We start from the raw sequence: 16,312 nt of genomic DNA on the forward strand, positions 1-16,312 counted from the left end.
TAATCTGAGTAACATCATCTTTCACATTATACAAAAAAATATTTTATTTTATAGGGCCTCTGCTAAAATAAAATATGTATAATGTTTGGGGTTTCTAAGTAATTTTCTAGCAGAAAAAGTACATTTTTACATGCAGGAGCGAAGTGTCAGAATTGGCCTGGATATGAAATGGCTAAACCTTTTTTTTTTTTTTTTTTTTAAATAATAAGCATGTTATACTCCCCTGCTCCGTGCAGAGTTGCTCCAATCCACCCCTTTGGGGTCCCCTGCTATTGCTCCTCCTGTTGGCGAGTGCTCTCATAGGACGCTGCTTTTTATGGGGACACTCATGCAGGCTCTATCTTCAAGTACTAAAAAAACTGCTGTAGTAAGGGGATGGGCCATGGCTTTTACTTTAGATTTTCATTTAAAATTCCTAAATGATAGTTCAGGATGTCCTCCTGGTTAGAGATAAAGCATGACGAAGGAATGATTTCATGGAGTTACTCTATTTTCCTTAATGCTATTCAGGATGCTACTATACTGCCTTGCAGAAAGGGATGGCAGAAGGACTTGGATAAAATTGATGGCGACACTATAGAGCTTTGTTTGTCCTCTGCTTATTTAGTTTCGGTTTCGCCGTCCCAAAAACTCTCTCATTTATACTTGTTACATAGGGCATATACACTGCTCAAAAAAATTTAAGGAACACTTTTCACATACTAGCTCATTATGAAATACTTACCTTAGAACGGGGCCCTTCCAGCAGTGCCAACTCACCGCTGAGACGGCCAACATGTTGAGCCGTCTTCCTTCGGAGTTTGCGTCCTCTGGCCGTCTGATTGGCTCGACTCCCACGCATGCATGCAGGAGCCACTGTTCTCAGCACTGGGCTCTGAAGGAACAGCACGGGTGGCCGTTGCTTCAAAGCGCATGCGCCAGTGACATCACTGGCTGCATGCAAAGTAAATATCTCCTAAACGGTGCACGTTTAGGAGATATTTACATTACCTATAGGTAAGCCTCATCATAGGGTTACCTATAGGTAAAAGTTATCATGGGAACTTTACTTCCTCTTTAAGTAGCAAAGGGGGTTGTTAATCAGTACCAGCTGCTTTGGTGTAAATTAAATTAACAAGTGCACTAGATAGGCAACAATCTGATGACCTCCAAAACCGAAAAGAAACTATTAAATGTTTGTTACTGCTTTTGTATGTGATTTTTTTATCTATTGAAGAAAAACAATAAAAATATAAGAATAACAAAAAAAAAAAGGGTCGATAATGGCGCCAAAAATGCACGTGATTTTGCTGCGAATTGGCAGTGATTTGACCTCACTGCGATTTTACTATATTATTCTGTGCTTATGGTTTGTTTTTCATAGGTCACATTACTCAAAAACCGCATCAAAAATTAACACGGGTGCGTTATTGATGCTTTTCAATGCATTTCAACAAGGAGGTGTGCTTTTGGTACATTTATTTTTAATTGAACAAAAATGCAACAAGCAAGATTTTTAACGACACAATGGAAGTGCAACAGACCCGTGTGAGGACATACAAAGAATCTAAAAAGGGATACATTTTTCTTGAACTTTTCTTGCGCTAAAGGTGCCAATACATTCATATTCATTTAAACTCATGATGTTCATCTAAAATTTGAATATAATATATTATATAGAAAATAAATATATTTTTTTATAAACTTTCATTTTTGGTTTTCGGCCAAGTGCATTCTGCGTTTTGGGTACCAAAATTTCCATTCGGTGCACCTCTACATGACACCCCTACGGATACAATGGTGCTTTTACAGCAACACAGTATTTGAATAGTGTGCATATAGAAGACGTCTGATGCATCCACAAGAACTCCAGTTAACCTGGACCATGCGCAAGGTCATCCTGCATTTTGTTTTCTGGTAAAAATCCACAGACCTGCTAATAAAATAAAATTATTCTCAACTGATGCAAAACAAAACATACCCCGATCTGCAAGGATTTCCAGCCCTCGTTTTGTACGCATCATCTTCTTCTTCACGCTCTCCTGTTTCTGTGCCTCCTCTTCTCGTTCTTTCTCTTCATTGTGGACCCTCTTCTTTGCCTCTTCCTCTGTGTAGCTAAGTTCCAGGACCAACACCTTGGAATTGTGACCCACTCCTTGTTCTTGCAGAGTTTTATCTAGTGGAAACAGGATTTCCCATGAATCATCAAGCTTATTTCATACCATCAACAAAAGCTACATTACATTTTAGTTCAATATAGAATCATTTCTATCTGAAAGAACAGTATATATATATATAAGTCCTAATGTACATTAATGTTATACAGGTGGTCCCCGGGTTACAAACATCCGACTTACAAACGACTCCTACTTACAAACGGAGGGAGACAACAGGAAGTGAGGAGAAATCTCTCCCTAGAAAGGGAAATTAATTCCTGTAAGAGTTCTAAATCCAACTGTCATAGGGACAGAACGTGAGGGGAAAATCTTCTGAACAGGGGTACAGACAGCAAAACAAATGATACAGAGGTGTTAACCCTTCCCTATGCTATTCAAAAAACTTAAAAATGATTCTTTTGGCTGGAGCTGTCTCTGTTCCGACTTACAAATTCGACTTAAGAACAAACCTACAGACCCTATCTTGTTTGTAACCCGGGGACCGCCTGTAGTTGAAATCTAGGCAGATCTAAAAGACACAAATGAATATAGCTGGCTTCATTAAAACATCTTTCAATGTCATTTTAAAATGAAAGCAGTGTAAGTACCTGAATCTGACTTGGGCTTATCCTTGCAATCACAGCACAGACTGGGAAAGGAAGGGGTAGGGCTGAGAGCCAATCAGGTGTGTTACATGCAAATGTGCCTACATGGAACATGCTGATAAGTGGAGAGAGCACAGTGAGCAGAAGGATGACCTCATCAGTCTGCTGCCTTGTTGTCCAGTCAGCAGGCTGGGGATGGAGGGAAGACACCAATGGGTTTCTTCCACAGTCTGCAATTCTTAGAAATCGGTGTCATTCTGGGGTGTAGACAATTGAGAAGGCAAAGAGGTCTTCTGTTCGTATCCCTATAATGCTGCGGGGCTTGTCACCCACGAAATGCAGCCTCAGATACAGCAGGGGTCAGAGGAGAGGAGGCAAGGGTCCTTCCTTGATGGTCAGAATCGGGACCACAAAATACTCCCCTGTGTGAACCTCTGAAACATGTTGGATTTATCTTTAGACTAGTAGGGAGATTAGTGCTGGAGGAAGATTTGTGCTGCTAACAATCACATAGAGAGACAGCATGTCATCAGTCTGCATCATCTTATTTTCCAATCCCAGTAAGGGGATGGACAAGACCTGCAAGTGTTACTTAACTGCAACAGAGAGTATCCTGCCCTATCTTCCCATATATGTATTTCATCTGTGTATTTACCAGTTTGTCCAGTATCCAAAGCCAATCAACATTCTTCTACGTTAAGTATGAAGAGCATTAAAATACTGGGGTTAATTTACTAAAGCTGGAGCGTGCAAAATCTCACTTCTGCATAGAAGCCAATCGGCAGAGCAGAGATGATTGAGGAAAGTCACCAGCTCTCTGCTCGTAGAGAACAGAGTGATTGGTCTGATCGCTCGGTTCTCAGTGATAGAGACGGCGGGGATCAATGCTACATCCCTATAAGTGTGATTCTTAAAAAAAAATTCCTAAACCATCTCTTTTAAATTTATAGGAACCCTTACTACAAATAGTTGGGTGTGGTTTTTATCCAACTGCAGTCTCAGAAATACAAATCTTGTTCACACTCATTGAATGCAAAAAAGAGTGCTGCGCTAATCCAAACACACTTACACTTAGTGCAAAAATTATTTTTGTGAAAACCAATGCATTCGCACTTATACTGTAAGAGACAATTTGTGAATAACTGTGCAAATAATATGTGAAACTCCAATTAAGCAGTCCATAAATCACAAAAAGTCCTTCTGTGTCACAATGTGAAAACAAAAAGGTAATCTTCAAATGCGCATATCTACATGAACTCCACTCCACCTTTGTGCCACTTGTGAAGGCTTACCAGAAAGACATGACCCCCATTCAATGAGTAGTCATATAGCACACAGTTGTTTTAAATAATCCTTATGATGTCATTTTTGACAGAACATGTAGGGCGCAGCCAGACACTGTGACATCACCACTCATGCAGAAGTGTACCGGATATATAGCGCTATTATTACGTTCATTACATGCGAGAAGTTTTAATCTCATTTTTAAATTAAAAATAGTGTAAATCTAGGCGGTCGCTCCCCTAGATTTACACTATTGGGAGCGACCGCCTTTTATTTTCTCTATCTGTATGCACATGAAGTGTGGAGATGATCTATAGAGAAAAGTGGTGGAATTCCCCAACTACATTGGTCTCATGGCATTTATAACAACTATGCGCAATATGACTGCTCGCTTAATGGGGTCAAGCAATATGACTGCTCTCTTAATGGGGTCAAGCAATATGACTGCTCACTGAATCGGGATCATGCAATATGACTGTTTATTAAATGGGAGTTATGCAATATGACTGCTCATTGAATGGGGGTTATGCTAATTGAATGGGGATCATGTGATATGCCTGCTCATTGAATTGGAGTCATGCAATATGACTGCTCACTGAATGGGGGTCATGCAATATAACTGCTCATTGAATGGGGGTCATGCTAATTGACTGGGAGTCATGCAATTTATAGGACTGCTCATTGATCGGGGCTCTTGCTAATTGAATGGGAGTCATGCAATATATATGACTGCTCATTCAATGGGGATCATGTAATAGGACTGCCCATTTAAGGGGGGTCACACAATATGACTGCTTATTGAATGGGGGTCATACAATATGACTGCTTGTTGAATGAGGGTCATGCTAATTGAATGGGAGTAATGCAATATGACTGCTCATTGATCGGGGCTCTTGCTAATTGAATGGGAGTCATGCAATATGACTGCTCATTAAATGGGGATCATGTAATAGGACTGCTCATTGAATGGGGGTCACACAAAATGACTGCTTATTGAATGGGGAAAATGCAATATGACTGCTTATTGAATGGGGGTCATGCAATATGACTGCTTATTGAATGGGGGTCATGCAATATGACTGCTTATTGAATGGGGGTCATGCAATATGACTGCTTATTGAAGTGGGTAAGCCTTCACCTGTGGAGTTCATGTGGATGTGCACATGAAGACTTTTTTGTTTTCACATTGTGACACAGAAAGACTTTTTGTGATTGTTTACTGACTGCACATTGGCGTTCCACAAATTATTGGCACAGTTTTTCACAAATTTTCTTCGCCCTTGAGTATAAGTGTTTGGATTTGCGCAGCACTTGTTTTTGCATTCAATGTTCATTTACATTATATAATAATCTCATATTGTGCAAGCTGCTTTTCTTTTGTTTTCACTGTAACCACTAGCGCAGTTTCATTCGTGTTCCTATTTTTCTTCACACTCATGTTAGGGTTGCCATGAATGGCCTGGTGTAACCTCAATATAATGACCCAAAGGAACATTTTTAATGCTGCTATCGAGAAACACAACCAGACAGATACTTCCCATTTCACGACGAGGAGTGAGAGAGAAAAGTCAGAACTCCCTTTGGGTTCCTGCAAGGTTGGGTAGATATCTCTCCACCCCGTGTTCTTGGGGAGACCTCTAATCAAGAGAATATACAGTATGATATAATAATAGCCTTGGCCAGAGTTAATCTCCCTGTAAAAGCATGCAAAAACAGTGCTCTAGGCGACGTGCTATTATTTTGCCCACAATCATCCTATTAAAATAAAACAAATGACTGCAGTGTCATTCAAAAAACAGCAAGAAGACATCCCACAGTGCGGCCACAGAGAGGAAGCCAGTGCACATCTGCAAGGCATTCATTTTCACCGCAAGGCACTTTTAGTGGCTTAGATATCAGTTACAGAGTTTACAGCGAGAATCCTCCTGCCCCGGCTCTGACAGCACTAATGAATAATGTGTGTAGCAGCTTTATAATCAGTTGGTGCTCAGCTGGAACATACTGGGCTCGGTGACAAGCTTGTGACACAGAGCAATGTAGTACAACCAGGTGATGGGAAGCAAATAGCGGGGGGGCTGGAGATGTTATGCTGAGATGGAAATAGAATTTATTATTTAATTTTGTAACAGGTAATTCAGTACAAAAGGAAATACTATTCATGGCTGAAGTGAAAAAAGCAGGAATAGAAAGCTGCAGTACACTTATATAAAATGTGACAGGCGTTTTCATAATAATACACAAATATTCGCACTGGGCAAGTACCAAGGGACTACTTCTAGTCAAAGATAGAAGTACTAATAAAGTTATTTTTAGTGCACACAAATACAATGTAATACCCACGTTTTTGCTAAAATATAAAAGATGGAGGAGTTGTGCCAAATAAGTAGATATTAAACATGCCAGGTCTTAAAATTATGTGCGCCTGTGATATTTAAAAAAAAATACAATGGTCCCCAGAAATATCCATAGGCGACGCTTTAAAGCGATTACAAATCATTTTTTTTTTAATAACAAACACGTCATACTTGCCTTTGTGCAATATTTTTGCACACAGCATCCTTGGTCCTCCTCTTTTGAATATCCTTGGAGGTGCTCCTGGTTAATCCCAATCCCCCCCCCCACTGTTGAGTGCTCTCATCAGGCTCAATCTGGAACAGCACTTTGCACACACGTTTGGCCCCACCCCCCACTTACTGGCTGAGATTGACAGCAGTAGGAGCCAATGGCCAATGACTCCCGCTGCTGCTTTTCTGTCCAGGGAGGAGAGAGAGAGAGCGGAGAGAGCTGCTGCTCTTCTGCAAATCGCTGGATCAAGATGGGGCCTCAGGTAAGTATGGAGGGGTGGGGGGCATGGGGGGAGCTGTATGCAGAAGGTTTTTTACCTTAATGCAGAGAATGCGTTAAGGATAAAACAAAACCTTCAGCCTTTAAAACCCATTTAAAAGCCTTTACAGCTTATCGGTTTTGAGTGAGCTCTGGTGCTAGAATTATTGCTTTCACTTCGACGTTCGCGGCAATACCTCACATGTGTGGTGTAATCGTGGTTTACATAATGTCGAAACCATGGGCTGCATCTGCAATTGTGGGTGTATGCGGGGCAATGAGGGTTATAGATTTTTTGTTTTGGTTTTTAACAATTTTATTTTTATATTTTTACGTGTTTATTACATTTTTAAATGAATCTTTATTGCTATTACAAGGGATTTACAAACCCCCATGTGATAGCATTGGGCAAGTGACAGGTACTCTTTGGATACCCTGGGGGTCTCCCCTGCCCTCTAAAGCACCTAACCAAGCCTAGATCTGCTTGTTTACATGATTCTCTGGCTGTATCAGTCAGAGAACGACTGCTCTGAAACCGGAAGTGACAAAATGATCGTCACATTTCTGGTTTCATTCCTGTCAGAGGAGATCGAAGAATGAATGTTCTTTGGTCTCCTCCCACCCGCCATGTTGTGATGTAGTCCCAGGCTCCCAGTAAGAGAAGAGCCCAGACACCACCCTCAGATCACTTTGACTTAACATCTGGGAGTCAGCTGAGAAAAACAAGCACAAACTAATGTATCCATCAGCTTGCGCTTAACCCTTCATCCTGAACTAATTAAATGATAACCTGCCTTTTGTGATATAGCAAATTTAAAAAATAATACAGCGTATACAATTGCTACACAAGTCATAATGTAATTGAATATTATTAAAAATTATCTTTCATTTTCAATCTGCAGAGCTGTAATTCCCTGTAAAATCCCTGCTTGTGGGATTTTACCAGAAGTCCGCACTAAGATACAAGTCAGAGTTTAGGCATTCTATGCAATAGGAATAATATTTTTGTTAAGATACTCCCAAAGGACTAATCACTTCTAAGGGGATGCAGACACTGCAACTTTCCTCATTAGAACACTGTAAGTGCATCAGTTGATTGGATTGCACACACATCCAGCTTTATTTGAGAACAGAAACAGGTAGGACTCTGCCAAAAAAATGTTTTTTTAAATCCCTGAAATGTACATTGATCACCCAGCAGGGATTGTTTTTTTCTCAATAAAAGTGGAGTTACTATTTACCCTTGTAGAGCATCTCACCAAAACTAACATTTATATTGCAGAGGATGCCTAAAATCTGACTTGTATTCTAGTGCTGACTCCTGGGAAAATTGGTCAGCAAATTACACAAGCAAAAAATGAATTTTCTGGGAGTGTTCTGTACAATAGATTTGTAAAGAAGGACTCCGGTTTGCCATACAGTATTGGATTAAATTATACAGAAAATGACAGCGGCTGCAGATTGAAATGGGAAGGTAATTTTTTAACAACGTTAAAATACAATAAAAGGTGCATGTAGCATATTTTATATATATATATATTTTTTTTAATGAAAGTAGTTACCCTTTAAATAAATTTGAATGACAGTATAGTTACCCTTCAAATACATCTAAAGAGATCCAGAGCCTGCAGATTTTGTCATTTAGAACACAAAGAGTGCAACCGCTAATTATAACGAAGCAGTCACTCTCATTCAGAATCAGTATCCAAAGGACATAATAGAACAAACAGCTTTTTCTTCAGAGCAGGTAGGAATCTGCTACAAAAAATTGTTAACATCTATGGAATGTACATTGTTCACCCAGAGTTGTTTTTTTCTCAACAAGAATTACTCTTTAAAGCTGGCTTTAGGCAAACAGATAAAATACATATATTATAGAAAATATTTTTTTACCGTCCAAAGTTTTTGTATTTCTGTCCATCCAGCCCTTAGATTCACATGGTCTGCCATACAGCACAGCAAGGCAGACAACACTTTCTCTTGGACTGTAGAAGGAACACAGGTGAATCTTCTTACCACACTTAACCTGCTGACTGGACAGTGAGAAGCAGGGGAGAGACTGATGAGGTAATCTCTCTGCTCTCACCTTCTATCAACATTTTCCTTGTCAGAATATTTGCATGAATTGGCGGTCAGTCATGCCCCTCCCTCTCCCAGTTTCAGAGGATTGCAAGAGGCTGACACCAAATTAGAAAACGATGTACCCACACTAAATGCCATAGAACTCCTATCAAAACATGGGAAAAATGAATAGCCCATTAAAAGTTAAATTTACAAAACCATTATTTTCTGCAATATGAAGATTAAATCCACAGAGAATTACAACACCTGCATTTAAAATATATTTAATGATGTATTAATGATTAGAGAGCTATATTAATTTGTGTCTTTTATACCTGCCCACAGTTCAACTTATACAGTTTATGAGTGAGTGCATAGATGCATTGTGTTCTTTTTTATTTGTCTGTAGTTCAGCTTTGAATTATCTTTGATCATACAATTCAACACATAGCCGTGCCCCTTCTGACACTTACTCAAACCCCTGGAATTCAACTGTAAAATGTCAAAGTTTCTCCTGGCCATTAAGGATCTGCTGTTTTACAGCTGGATAATGGGCGATAGACCATAGCACCTGGAGAGACCATACGGGTCTACTAGGAGTGTGAAGACCCTGTGCGCAGCTTGGGCCTAACATCCACAAACTTCACAAAAGACACAGACGATGGTATAAATCTAAAAGATGTATTGCATAAAGGTTCCTGGAGCACTTTAGCAGTTTTGTTGTCACCATAAGGATACACAGAATACAACCTGTCTTTAAACACACATGAACTTTAATGGCATCCCAGTTTTAGTCTGTAGGGTTTAATATTGAGTTAGCCCAACCTTTGCAGCTATAACAGCTTCAACTCTTTTGGGAAGGCTGTCCACAAGGTTTAGAAGTGAGTCTATGGGAATGTTTGACCATTCTTCCAGAAGCACATTGATGTTGGAAAGAGAAGGCCTGGTTCGCAGTCTGCACTCTAATTCATTCCAAAGGTGGTCTATCGGATTGAGGTCAGGACTCTGTGCAGGCCAATCAAGTTCCTCCACCCCAAACTTGCTCATCCATGTCTTTACGGACCTTGTTTGTGCACTGGTGCGCAGTCAGGTTGGAACAGGAAGGGGCCATCCCCAAACTGTTCCCAGGAAGTTGGGAGCATGAAATTCTCCAAAATGTCTTGGTATGCTGACACTTTAAGAGTTCTCTTCACTGGAACTAAGGGGCCAAGCTCAACCCCCAAAATACAACCCCACACCTCAACCCCTTCTCCAAATGATTTGGACCAGTGCACAAAGCAAGGTCCATAAAGACATGGATGAGTGACTTTGGGGTGGAGGAACTTGACCAGAAAGAACACCTTTGGGAAGATTTAGAGTGGAGACTGTGAGCCAGGCCTTCTCTCCAACATCAGTGCCTGACCTCACAAATGTGCTTCTGGAAGAATGGTCAAACATTCCCATAGACACACTCCTAAACCTTGTGGACAGCCTTCCCAGAAGAGTTGAAGCTGGTATAGCTGCAAAGGATGGGCCAACTTAATATTGAACCCTACTGACTAAGACTGGGATGCAGTTACCCACTTGCCTACTGGGCACTTATACCCCCTTCCTGCCCAGGCCAATTTTCAGCTTTCAGTGCTGTCACGCTTTGAATGACAATTGCGCGGTCATACTACACTGTACCCATATGACATTTTTATCATTTTTTTCACACAAATAGAGCTTTCTTTTGGTTTTCTTATTTTCTGTGAGTAAATTTTGAAAATAAATAAATTTTTCTCCTTCACTGATGTGCGCTGATGAGGCGGCACTGATGGGCACTGATAGGCTACACTGATGGGCACTGATGAGGTGGCACTTATGGGCACTGATGAGGTGGCACTGATGAGGAGGTACTAATATGCCGCACTGATAGGCGGCACTGATGAGCACTGATAGGTGGCACTGCTGGGCACCGAGAGGTGGCACTGCTGGGCACTGAGAGGTGGCACTGCTGGGCACTGAGAGGCGGCACTGATGGGCACTGAGAGGCGGCACTGATGGGTGACACTGATGGATACTGACGGGTGGCACTGATTAGCACTGATGGGCAGCACCATCAGTGCCCACAGTGCTGCTAGTCAGTGCCCATCAGTGCCTAGATGAGCAGGCACTGATGGGCACTGACTGGCAGCACTATGGGCACTGACTGTGGGCACTGATGGGGGGCACTGTGGGCAGTTGTGGCATTTTTTTCCCCTCTTCTGTAATCAGGGCACTGGTGATCACTGCCCTGATTACATTCCTTTTCCTTTGTGTCCCCTTACCGGTGATCGGGCTCTCCTCTTCCTCACACTGCAGTCTCCGTGTGAGGAAGAGAGCTGGCGATGAGAGATGATCTCATATGTTTACACATGAGATCATCTCTCATTGCACGGTCCGATCACGTGGTAAATGGCCGCTGTGATTGGCCATTCACAACAATACGTGATTGGCTGTGTCCAAGGGACACGGTCGACACAGATTTTCCCCGATGCGCGCTCGCGGGAGCCTGTTACTGAAATTAGAGCCTGCGCTGTAGCCGTACTTCGGCTATAGCGCGGGCCGGAAGTAGTTAAAGTTCATGTGCATGTAAAGGCAGGTGTCCCAATAATTATGGTAATATAGTGAGTATGTATGTGTGTGTGTATATATATATATATATATATATATATAATACATATACACACACACACACACACACACACACAATAAAATGTTCTGAATGCTAAATAGCAAGAGCTTTGATTATATTGGGTAGAAAGTCAACAATGTGTTATCACAGAACACATAGAGGGGAATTTAATAAACAGCTAATGTTGAAAGACTAGTTCCCCACCAGGTCCATAGTGGATCCATAACCTCTGTTCAGTTTCTGATCAGGCCTACCTTGTCTGTGATGTACAGCCGATGGCAATGGGTGGATTCCAAAGCCAATATTGAACTGAATAGCAGGAACTAGTCTCTTAGTTGCTCTTCAAGCTCTGCCCACCTCTAGATTAAATCTCCTTGGTCATGTACCTGTCAGCGTGATGGCACTGAGGCTTGGGAGGGGGCATCATCAATGCCGGCATCAACAGATTCATGTACCTGCCTGTGACAGGTACACAAATCACAAGCAATCAATGTCACCTTAGGTGATGCGTCCCTACGGAATTCTAAAGGGTGTCTACAACACTCTTTATGAATTGCCCAGATGGTTGTCTATACCATTTCCATGACTCATGATTTGTTACTGTCACAGACAAGCTAGCATCTGCTACCTATATTTATAGGAATAGCAAAACATTCCTGAGAAACTGGATAATAAGAGTCTCAAGCAAGAATCCCATTATTTCTAATCAATTTTAACCAGCTTAGCTTCTAATCAGTCATCTGACACCTCCAGTCCCAGGGAGGTAATTGATTCCATAAACCATGCAAAATTCTGTACACATATATGATCCACTGGAAAATTGCAAACAGACAATACAAGGTCTTACAACCCTGTGAAATAGAAGGTTAGTCATTATAACTCAAGTTAAAAACAGAGAAATAAATGAAAGCAGCTATGTCTGCTCAAGAGGCACAAGTGAAAGGGTGAGATCAACTCGAAATAATACAAAGCGAAAACTTTAGTAATGTTCATATTTTCCATGTTACAGCTCCATCTTGTGGACAAAGAAAACACAGCAAGAAGTGTTAAACAGCCTGCACTGACCACTAAGTAAAGAAAGTAATGAAGAGAAGGCACCATTTGTTACCTTTACTCCTTTTCACTTCCTTTTCACACTTACAAGTACCCCAAAAATCATAGGACTTCCACACATCCCCGCTAAAGGGGTTGTAAAGGCACAAGGTTTTTTTTACCTCCATGAATTCTATACGTGAAGGTAAAAAAACCTTCTATGTGCTGCTCCCCACACAGCCCACTTATTACTTATCAGAGCTCCCTCTCAATCCAGCGATGTGCACGAGAGTCTCGGCTGTCTTGGGACTCCCTCTTCCCATTGGCTTAGACAGCAGCGGGAGCTATTGTCAATCACAGCCAGAGAGTCAATGAGGAGGGAGCAGGTGTCGGGGAAGAGCCGTGGCTCTAGGAGTCTTATGGACACATAAAGTGGGGCTCAGGAGTGAGCATGCACCATTGCCCACATAGCAAGTGGCTTGCTATTGGAGGCACTAGTCAAGGGGGAGAAGCCAGGAGCGCATGCAGGGGACCCAGAGAAGAAGAGGATCGGGGCTGCTCTATGCAAAATCACTGCACAGAGCAGGTAGGGATCACATGTTTGTTATTTGTTTAAAAAAAAAAAAAAAGCTGAACCTTTAATACCACTTTAAGGAGGAGTTCCGGCTGGGAAAAAATATATTAATATATAGACACTTACCTGTCGAGGGAGCCCCTTTTGTCGGCACCCCAGCCAATTTTTAGATCGGCTGTCAGGTGCTGCCGCCGCCATTTATCATAAGGGAAACTGGCAGTGAAGTCTATCGGCTTCACAGCCGGTCCCCTACTGTACATGCGCAAAGCGGGTTGCGCTTTTTAATTGGCCCGGCGGCAAGGGAAGGAGGAGGGTACCAGATCAGTGGAAGTTCCACTTTTGGTTGGAACTCCGCTTTAAGCTTGTTTTCAGAGAGTTGCAGCGATATGCTGTGTGGAATACGTAACAAAGTAATAAAGGATTAAGCACCTTATTCTATTCAACACTACCAGTACAGGTTTGCTTTAAAGATAATTTGTCCTGTGAGAAATATACAGGCTAACACTACCGACATACCTTCTGAAAATGCTTGCTGCCTGGCAATCTTGCGGTCTTAGTAGCATCCTTAGTTACTGATCCCTGACAAATAGGGAAATTTGGAGTTCTTACTCCTAACTAAAATGTTCAGGTGATACAGAGAGATGAAACAAATCCTCCTTTATAAGTTGTACCTGTTTATCTGCGGCCTTCTGTTTTCTACATCCTTCTAGAACCCACAGATCAAAGGCTTTTTCTCAGCTCCAGCAGATTGGGGTTGGGGATCTAATGTCACACACTGTACAGCATAGAGCAGAGAGCGCAGTGTAATCTGAGACTCGAGTTGAGGGAAAGAACACCCCCACCTCTACACTGTCTCATAGGGAAACATGCACAGCTGAGGAGGAGGGGGGGGGGGGGATCTCCTGAGGTTTTGTGGTGTCAGGATAACCTGGCAGAAGTGTCTAATGCGGATAGGGAATAGAGAGGAGACAGAAATCACACTTGGTGCTTTGGATTGAGGCAAGTACACACTATACCTCTATAGTATAGAGGGATATGCTCTGTTCATTTTTCATTTCAGAGGTTTACAACCACTTTAAGCCTCTTATCCACCTCCATACAACTGACTGGAGAGTGTGGAATGTGAAGGAGTAGCAGCACACTGCTAAGATTATTGCTGTGTTCTCCCCCGCCTGTAAGCAAGCATCAATTATAAAGCAATGAGCAATTCAATACATATAAAAATGAAATCAGCGCACCTAGATGTTAAACACAAGAAAGCTGCTGTACACCTTGGAAGGGGGAGGGGCCGGTGACGTCACCCGCCATCCATACGGACAGCGTGATTCTGTATAGAGCCAGTACAATGCACCGTGTCTAATGCCCGTTCAGACCTTTCTTTCCATGAGGATGAGTGGTGATGGGAGCTTCTCTAATGTAAACAAGCATAAGGAAGTGGTCTAGCTGCACCGAGTGCGTCCCCTGGATAAGGATCTAGGGTTCTACATGAGTGTGTCATCATCATATCGAGGTCCCTTTGCTATCTGTGAGAGTCTTGTGCCTTGTTACCCCGTCTGGTAGTGGTAACACAGGGGCTACCTTTGAGGTGAGAAGATAGTGTGGCTGAGTGTCAGACACACAGAGTGGAGCACAGTTTATATCATACGTGCATGATCACATCATCTTCACGTTGGGACTCTTTGCTTCCATTTTTCTATATATGCAATTTATTTTTGTATTTTCATTGCCAACGCTGCACTATTTTTTGTTTATAAGCAAATCAATACAGCCCAATTTTTTCACACAACTTCTTTTTATCAGTCCAAGACAGTGTGAGCACAGGGTTATGGGAAAAATACTATAAATGCTAGTTTTAGGTATTTATACCAGAATTTGGAATGTTGATTTTCTTTACTCTGATGAGGGAGTTTACAGACTTGGATAAAGGGAAGTCCATGAGTGAGGAAACAGCCTTGGGTGTGTGAAATCTCCCTAAATCTGCAGGTTTGGCTAACCTAACCCCCTGGTGGTTTGGCAATTCAGACATGAAAGAGAACATGATGGAACGTAGGGTTACACATAACCTTTTAAAATCTGATGGGTAAGTTGGCACGCTGATACACATCTGGTGGGAATGCCCGATGCTTCAAACATTCTGGTCTGAAGTACACTCAGTCATATCCCATGTAACGACCTATACCCTTGACTATTTCCCAGCACAATACCTACTACACCACACCTCACTTTCATCCAAAGCCTACTTCAAATCTCTCGCAATGCATATGGCGATTGCAGCCAAGATGTGCATACCTGTCCACTGGAGCTCTGCCCATCTACCTTCCATCCAGGAATGGTTCACTTGTGTGAATAAAGTTGTAGAGATGGAGGAACTCATCCACACAGAAAAAGATTCACCATCCAAGTTCACTGCAATATGGGCCCGCTGGCTATACCTATCGTCGATTGATAGGCGACCCATCCCTAACAACTGGGATAACCAGCACTCAAGACACGTAAGAAAGATGCCCCTCATGACACTCTGTCCAAATACACAACATTCAGAGCCTTTCTAAAAGCCGCTTACAGCTCTCTTTATCCATGCCCGACCCTCCAGCCTTTCTCAACTTTTCAGTACAGAGGAACCCTTGAAAAAAAAATTCTGGTCTCGGGGAATCCCTGCTAAAAATCTACAACTCATGACACATTAGTGTGACAGTCAGTGGGAAGAATGCTCCTTACTCTTGTCATCATTGGGAAGAATTACCCCATTACAGATAGCTAAAAGGAACAATGGTGTCATTGGTACCTTATCTGAGGGGCAGAAATCACCCATTTCTCAAGGACCCCCTAGCAACCTCAGGAGGAACCCTGGTAGAGAAACCCTGAACTAAAGTATGACCTACTCATCTTAAACCCAGACAATTGGCAGGTGAAAGGAGCTGAGTAAACACACGAGGGGGGAAGCCCCCCCAGAGAACCGAAGCTAACCTTTCCCTCCCCCTCTACGTCTTATATGCCTTATGGTTCTCCCCCCACCTTTTTCTTTTTTTTTTTTTTACAAAGCCGGATCAGTCAAGGAGGAGGATCCTATTGGCCCTAGTGTGACAACCTGAAATCTACTGCAATTTAGATATCAAGCCCTCCCCACCACTACAGATACAACCCTGCAGGGAATGAGACTCTA

General features: G+C 42.1%; 1 protein-coding gene across 1 annotated transcript in view; it reads right to left on the reverse strand.

Moving 5' to 3' along the window:
- NUB1 (negative regulator of ubiquitin like proteins 1) overlaps positions 1 to 16,312 on the reverse strand; it is a 113,284-nt gene that overhangs the window by 71,128 nt on the left and 25,844 nt on the right. The window contains exon 6 of the mRNA XM_082257521.1: positions 1,961 to 2,155. Coding sequence (XP_082113647.1) covers positions 1,961 to 2,155 — 195 coding nt within the window. The remainder of the gene's footprint in view (positions 1 to 1,960; positions 2,156 to 16,312) is intronic.

Source organism: Pelophylax lessonae, assembly GCF_965119305.1.
Source record: "Pelophylax lessonae genome assembly, chromosome: 5".
NCBI classification, from domain to species: domain Eukaryota; kingdom Metazoa; phylum Chordata; class Amphibia; order Anura; family Ranidae; genus Pelophylax; species Pelophylax lessonae.